General features: G+C 45.1%; 2 protein-coding genes across 2 annotated transcripts in view; one reads left to right on the forward strand and one right to left on the reverse strand. All coding sequences in view use genetic code 11, as the record gives it.

Annotated features, from left to right (window-relative positions):
• Positions 1-864: 864 nt before the first annotated feature.
• Positions 865-5410, forward strand: EGR_03218 (5'-AMP-activated protein kinase subunit gamma-2; the record flags this gene model as incomplete). The annotated part of the gene is made up of 5 exons (XM_024492467.1): positions 865-990; positions 2043-2219; positions 3298-3366; positions 3993-4106; positions 4736-5410. The coding sequence occupies 5 exons, from the start codon at positions 865-867 to the stop codon at positions 5408-5410; spliced, it is 1161 nt and encodes a 386-aa protein (XP_024353141.1).
• A 263-nt stretch (positions 5411-5673) lies between these two features.
• EGR_03219 (Heterogeneous nuclear ribonucleoprotein L) overlaps positions 5674-8180 on the reverse strand; it is a gene marked incomplete at both ends in the record, with an annotated part of 10619 nt that continues 8112 nt past the window's right edge. The window contains 4 exons of the mRNA XM_024492468.1: positions 5674-5735; positions 7362-7477; positions 7615-7747; positions 7770-8014. Of these exons, the coding sequence (XP_024353142.1) occupies positions 5674-5735; positions 7362-7477; positions 7615-7747; positions 7770-8014 (556 nt within the window). The remainder of the gene's footprint in view (positions 5736-7361; positions 7478-7614; positions 7748-7769; positions 8015-8180) is intronic.

An 8180-nucleotide genomic window follows, 5' to 3' on the forward strand; every position in this document is an offset into this window, starting at 1 on the left:
ACACCCAGAAAGTACCACCACGTTGCATCCCTAAGTTAGTTTTGATGCTCCTGAACGTTAAGCATGTGGTTGCTGACATTTAGATTGAGTTGTTGAGAGACCCTTTAGTCATTCACTCGGCGCTTTTCCAACTTTAGTGAAAAGGCTGCCTTGGAAGAGGGGAAAAGAACGGCGTGTCTTTTGCGCACAGAAGACAGTATTAGTAGTGGCAGTGGTTACTCGTCTTTCCTTCCGAGATGAACCGGAAGCAAAACCCTAATTTATAGATGCTTGAGGGGAGAATGGGGTGCCATGAAAGTGAAGTCGTTGTTACAATAAGTGCATAACCCTTAATGGGGTCTTTCCAAAACCTAGATCAGCTACAAATTCACATCCATGGTCATGAATCCACTTACACTCTCAAAATTTGCACTCGTTTCTGCCGTTCTGTGGAACTGCTTCAGGTTAGTCGGCGTCCAACTAAGACCTCGTTACCCATTCCCTCGAGTTCTCGAAGAAACTCACAGATGTTTTGACAGATTGCGCAAATCTTGGTAAAAGTGTAAGCTGATCAACCAAAAGGCCTATCCCGTTGCTAGTCGAGCACAATATCTGGTCCATTTATCGCGCGCGTAGATGAAGGGAGTGTCTCTAGTGGATGTCCTTCGCGTCCTTGCTTAATTACATGTCCCAGCAGTATTATTCACCACTTCTCATGCATTGAGAGCTGATCTGCTTAGTTGCTTTTGGTAAACTAGTAATTAAAACAGTCATTTTGTTACCGGAAGGATATTTGATGTTGAAATTGTACAGTCACTTCAAAGTGGACCTTTGTTACTGTGCAGAGATCGTAAACATTGACATCGTCACCCCAACTGCCGTAATATGTACCTTAGCGCTCTGTGTGTGACTGAAGTCTTTCCAACTGAGCCCAAGGCCGCTACTGCAGTGCGTGTGTGGCGACATTTTCAGCTAAAGTGTCCGGAGGCACTAAAAACCCCACCCGTTCGGGTGCTCATGCAACTTACTTAAAGCAAGACAAGGCACGACTTGACAATCATTAATTTTGCACAGGGGAATAGGCAATAGGCTTAGCGACTTTTCCTGGGTCTTAATGACAGCGAGACCAACATGACAGCACGCAATAGCCTTTGATCTTAACAGTTAAAGTATTTCATGAAAACTACTTCGGATCATGTCTTGAGGGCTAGGAGAGAGTTTAGAAGAAGTGGACCACGGTGCTGGCGGCCAATTTAAAAGTGGCATTTGACATCCTCTATGAAATGTTGATTATGTTCGGGAAACTCCTTCAAAAATACTAGTGAAGAAAGAATGGTTAATAAGTTCCATTCCACCTGCGACGATCTTATTTTTGAATGAGATGGATCTGTTCTCCCTGCTCTTCTTGAAGGCAGTACGGCGTTTCCAAATTCACCTGTGGGCCACCGATCCGAGCTGATAGGGAAGATGAATATCATGGCAAGCCCTGACGGTCTCCTTTTTTTATCCAAACAAGGCAGATGCCCTACCCAAAAGCTTTATGTTAGGCGTCGGTTGTCTTTTATCGCGGAATTGAGGGAACAGTTACCATTAGAGAGGACGAAAAAAGTGTTGACACAGGAATTTGCAATCTTTTCCAATATTAGCATATTCACCGAAATTTTAAAAAATTTATATTTCCGGATTTTAGAGGGAAGAAGTCTCTTGAACGCAAATTTGACGCTCATTTACAGACAGACAGAGATACTAGATGTGGATGTGTAGTGCAAAATCCAATGACCGCCAACCGTTGCGGATGCTTCTGAACTCCCTGGTTCACTACTCCCGATTCTGTAATAGCTCATGCAACCATAAATGTAGGCTTGATCGCACTATCTCTGGTACATTTTAGCCATAGCGGTAAGAGAAGACTTGCTACAAGTTCTAAATTTGATGGATAACGGGAAGAATTTCTAAGAAATGGGACCCGAAGTCATTAACTCTAGCAAATATAGGTAGACATTCCCTCCTAATGTTCAGTGGATATAACATGCTTGTTTTGCTTAATCTTCCCATTGCTGTAGGCGCCACTGAAGGAGGCACGGGTGGGCACGTACGAGAACCTGGCACTGGTGCTGCCCTCCACCAAGTTGGTTGACGCACTGGCCTTCTTTGAGGACGAACGGGTCTCCGTCCTCCCCGTAGTCGACTCCTTAACCAACCGTCGCCTAATCGACATCTTCGCCAAATTCGACGTCATCGTAAGTGGCACGATGCATCGAAGTTCAAACCAGTACCTTTCAGGAAGACCTCTTTCAATTAGTGAGATGAATATTTTTGTCGTTTGTCAGCGAAATCTACAGCACAGTAGCTACTTAAGTTCGATTTTTTGTTGTGCAACAGTGGACCATATTCATGCTAGTGCCTCTAGTGTCAATCGCCTGGAAGTAAGCGAGGAGTTTCTTCGTCCAGACTTGAAGACAAACTGGTCCTTTCAATACGATGGATCGGTTGGCACAGCAACACTTCCGTCTTGTAATTTTGTCGTAAGGCCGATGGCAAACTATGAGGAATTCTGTTTTTGTGGATTAAAGTCTATGTCGATAATTAAGAGCATCTGGAGCCATCATCCCCTTGAATGCAGCCTTAATATTGCTGGAGTGAACTGCTTTCCATGCTGATGGAAGGTGTCGCCCATTTTCAATCTAATTAGAATGGACACATCTATTAACATTAATAATAAATTACCAGGAATAATTACTTGCTCACAATCTCGAACATACCCTAGATGGAGGAGTTAGTAAGCACAGTATTACTTAGAAAATTTGAAAATCCAATCCAATTTCAATTCAGTACATTTGATTACCAAGTCTACTAAATTTCATTTAAGCGATTTCGTTAGCCAGCTCCTTGCATACCTTCGTTCCTTCACTACACCTGTATTTTAGCCTAAAGAACTGCTAGCAACTTGCCTTATTCGTTCGTTAAGTGGAGGCTCTCAACTCAAACAAGACACGAAGACTGACCAAAATAAATGTTAATGATACACTATAATTTATTCAAATTTCGGTTCAGATAAGCCAGTGCGTATTGGTAGCTTTGATATGATCAAAAATTCCATAACACAATGGATAGTTTTAGGTTTGAACCCCGAGACTGGACCTTGTCACTACCATTTACGCCTGTACATTTACTTCCCCGACAAAACTTTAGTACGCCTCTGTGTTTTAGCCTGAGGAACTGCTGGTAACTTTACTCATTCCTGTTTGTTTGTTCTCGCATTATCAACTATTGCCATTAGGTTTTAACCTCAATTTTTCATCTTCAACTACATTGTAGACCCTAATTCTGGCTGGGAAGCACAAAAAACCCGACATGACCGTTCAGGATGTCTTGGATATCTGCAAGGTGTGCCATCATCTTACTTTTCTTTGGTATGACCAAACCAAACGTATATACATTTTGGAATTTTATTTCTTAATATTTTACTCATTAGCAATTACAGCCATTTTACCTTTGCCATTGTTTTCGGGGTCAGAAAGATCTACTCTTCTTGGGATAGGGAGGCAAAACAGCAGTGCTGTAAGCGCCTATCACAGGAGTTCACACGCACCTGACTTTGGGGGAAAATTTTTTTCCTCTCTCCTATGTTGCGCGATATGAAAGCGGAATTGTCTTTTTTTTATTGCAACAGGGACACGATTTGCGCCTAGCTGTTAACACTCGTCATAATAATCATTGCCCGAGAAACTTAAAACAGGTCATTAAAGCACCGTGATTGTCTCACCTTTCCTCGGAGAGTACGGTTTACAATGGCTTTATTAAAAGGCGCGACTTGTATCGGAGTCTTACTAGGTGGTTGAATTAAACTAATTCAAGCCGTTATTTCCTCTACCAATTACTCCATTCGCACCCCTCTTTTTGTCCTGGTAACGTTTCCCTTAGTTTCCCAGATTAATAAACTCAGAGGCCCTTTGCCTCACGTCAATCGGGCAAATAATATAACGATAATATAACGTTTTTATCCACTTCAGCAAATCCATCGTGGTGTTATACCCATCCCAGAGGGACAGAACATGTTCGATGTGGAAATCTGCCGCACCACCGACACCATCCAGTTTGCCCTGAACAAGCTAATGCGGACTGGGGTGGGTGAAGTCCCCCTTTCTTTCTTCTTTTCCTAAAATTAAGCCCGAAAAGTCACGTGCTTTTACACCCCTGACGCAGTTACTATTGCATGGCTCGTGCAAGTAGTGCATCAGCCAACTAACCCCTCTCCCACTCCCCATCTCTTAGGTCTGACAGTTAGAACCTCATTTACGCAGCTTCCATACACTACCGGGAAATGCCAAGGTCAAATATGGTGGCATGCCTGTTCATTGGTAGGCGCTGATAGTCATGGCTGAGTGCTTAGTGCCATATGCAGTGTAAATAGCTTCCTTCATTTGGTTTCCATGTTTTACCTTTAATTTCTGTTCTCAGAATGAACCTCATGCATAATTCATGACAGCATTAGAAACTAATTAGCTTTGACTAGCTAGTGATTTGGAATATTTTTTTTTTGCTTTCACTCTGAATTTAGTGTCTTTGAACAGGGCGCAACTGCTATTTTGGCCAGGAAGCTACTGTTTTGGCAAATCGTTCTATCATAGGTAAATAAATTGCACCACCCAGCACTTTGACATTCCTGGATAAGCTGCCTCATCACGACGAGACTGTGTGAGCGGGAAGTGTGTGTGTGGTTCGGATATGCGAAATTTCTCTCTTGCGCTTGCAGTACCATCGACTGATAATCGTGGACAACTCAGTGGACTGTCGAGTTGAGGGCGTGGTGAGCATTTCGGATCTACTCTACTACATGGTCCTGCGTCCCTCACCTCGCGGCTCTGTGGCACCCTCACAGACTGGCACAACTGCTAAACAGCCGGAGACGGACTTGGCGGAGGCGAGCGCGAGACCAACAGGGACGGGGGAGGATGACACAGCACCTGACTGGCTTTTCTACTCCGAACAGGACCCCAACGCTTTGCGTAGAAAGCCCTGCGTCCCTCTGGTGAAGTATCTGCCCAATTCCACCTCTAGTCTCAACGGCAAGGAGGGGGCAACAGCTCAGAGGCAGGAGCGTCATCGATTGCGTGTGACTTCAGGGAGCTCTGTGACTACTGTCACTACCAGCACTGCATCATCCCGCTCCTCGTCTACCGCATCATCCTCCTCTTCCACATCTTCTACATCGTCTACGGCCTCTAGCACGGATTACTCTTCCTCCTCTGCCTCCTCCTCGAGCTCTTCCGCTGACAAGGGCTCTAGGTCGCGTTCTAACTCACCGAAGGCCACTCCCACTGCTGCCAAGACAACGACGAGGGCAATGACGGCGGCGAGAGACACACGGAGGGCACCAGTCGATCGAAGGGGCGGAGAGAGGACAAGGACGAAGATGCTTAACTCCTAAGAACCGATCTACAAGCCTTTCATTCATTTCGCCTCAAACCTACTTCACTTCCTCAAAACAGCACCAATCACAGCCACGAAACCACACGAGCGCACTAGCCAACCACCCACCTATGAACGACATCCCTGGTCTTTGTTTATTTTTCCAGTGCTTGTTAGAAAGAAAAGACTGACCAACTAACTAACACCCACACACTACATATACGGCGCGTGTAAACAGACTGCGTACATATATTTTTATCGACGACCAACTTCAAGGTTGCTCTATCCCTGCTGTTGACGTTGTTCACGCCATCGCACCGGGCGCCGAGAGCACAAGTAGCCTCCTGGTGGCATGTAAACGACGCAGCTAGCTCCAACCGCCCCCATTCGAGACAAAAACAACGAGCTGTTGTGCGGTAACTTTTGATTACACACCCAAGCCTACTCTTTCTCGCTCCTGGGGAAGGAGACTGAGCCCTCCGCCCAAATCAAAAGGAAAGCCAGTGGACAATCTGGTCAGTTTTATTGATAACAGAGATCCCGGATAAATGCAAACTGAACCCAAAGTTGAAAGTGGGAGGAGGAGATACACGCAATTATAACAACAGAAAAGGGCGGGGCGGACGGGGGAGAGAACGGTACAAACAAGGCCGCCATCAATAGCGATGCTGCTGCTGTCGCAGTGCATAAAAGGAGGCATTTTCGTGTATGTACAATGATGCAGACAATCGACTCCCCTCCGCTGCAAACAAAGGACATGCGAGGTGTGCTCCTAGAGGCAGAAAGGAGGGAAAAGACAGAAAGTGGGGCAATTGCGCTTGAACGCATTGAGACAGGACCCACACGAAGATGGGTGTCGCTCACACTGTCTATGACTGACGTTTCACGCGAGGACGAAAATAAGAATGCCTTCAGAATTGTTAAATTGATAAATTAATTCGCTTTAGGAACACGCATAAGTTTTCAGCCTTAGCATATCGCAGTGACGATTTTAAAACCCTTTGTCGAAAAAATGGCAAACTTAATTGGGGAAATTTAATTGTCTATGCATTAATGACCCTCGTCAGGTTAAAAATTATTCAATCACAGAAAATTTGGACTAGTAATAAGGCTTTCGGAGTCAGTCTTTTGCTCACATTCAATACCACGTAACTTTTAACACGTATGATGACTTAAAAATCCCATCCCAGTTACGTCCAGCGTGTTCATGTGGGAAGACCTTCGCTGTGCGATAAAGAGGTGGGAGGCGAATAAGCGCTTCACTTCCCAAGTAATGACAAATGCTGTACGGATAGGTTAATACATTAACAGCTTCACTCCGTGCGAATTCACAGGTGAGCAGCAACGCATTCCCTGTGAGAGGTGGTGAAAACACACATCACCTAATAGTGCACGCACATACATCTACACAAAAGTGGGACCACGCCTGGGGTAAATGAAGTACAAATTCGGCCCAGAACCCAATGCGCGCCATAAATACCACGCAGCGCGGTGGGCAATGCCCCTACTCTGACAACTCAACACAAAGACAACTTTAAGTAAAAAACAAACTTTAACTAGTTGTTTTTTTCAAAAAATTTAAGCACTAAGCCTACCAACGACCCTTATCGGCCAGTGCAAATAGACGAGGCAAGGAGAGGAAAAAAATCAGGGCACAACAAAGTGATAGGAACAAGAGCAACAGATTCCCGGTTCGCCGGAAGGGGCTTTTCAAAGTCGTAAAAAAACGGCCTAAAGGCATATTCCATAAACTGTTCTCACTTTCATCTGGTAGAAAAAATACATTGAGAATCTCGTATACCAATGACGTAAAAATAGCTTACACCCCGACATTTTTGAACATGCAGAAACAACCCTTTCTCGAGGGTTACATTGACATATATTAGAGGAAGGAACACGACGATACAATACATTTAAAGTCGTGATTGAAATCCAGTCAGGTGTTGTGAAGGAAGGGAGAATGGATTCACTGTTGCATTTGCTGTTTAGTTGTTTTTGCTGTTTTTTTTTGCGCGCAGATGATGGAGATGGTGTGTAATGTTGAATGTAGATTGAGTAGTAGTAGTAGTGGCGTGGTGACTGCCGCCTATTCGAGTGGGGTGAGGTGGTGACACAGGCATGAAGAAGGGAAGAAAGGAATTAGGTAGGAGAGGGTAATGTGGCAAATACCTAAAGCTACTCAAATAATTTCAGTAAACAGTATGATTCAAAAGCGGAACCTACCAGCACTCAGTTGTCCCCCTTATTGTTGATGCCAGACGCAACGACGGATGCGGCGGACCCAGAAGATGGTGGCGCGGCCCCCCCGGTGACTTTACCGGAAGAGAGGTGCCACCCGTTGGAGGAGGAGCTGCTACTAATGGGAGTGCGTGAATAACGACGTTCAGCAGCGCCCGAGCTGGAGAATGCGAGACGCATAACGAAGGGCACCCGATCACCCGGCGAAGGGATAACAGTGTGATTGCAGAAGATGAGTGCATCACATGCCTCCTCCACGGAGTTCCACTCCAACACCCCCGAAGAATTACGCTCGTTTTTCTTGAAGAGGCTCACCACACTAGAAGAGATGAGGACAGGTGGGAAGGCGTAGAGTGGGGGTGCTGGTGCCGAGCCTACTGCTGTGCTGGTATTAGTCAAAAAATGGCGCAAAATAGCAAAGACACACGCATGCGCGGCCTGAACATATGTCAGCATGAAATAAATTCGTCACACCTTTCAGGTGCATATTGTTTAAATACTTTAGCTGGAAAAGGGAATAATATATATGATGACCAAATATGGTCGCGTGG

This window comes from Echinococcus granulosus, assembly GCF_000524195.1.
Source record: "Echinococcus granulosus chromosome Unknown EG_S00016, whole genome shotgun sequence".
NCBI classification, from domain to species: Eukaryota; Metazoa; Platyhelminthes; class Cestoda; order Cyclophyllidea; family Taeniidae; genus Echinococcus; species Echinococcus granulosus.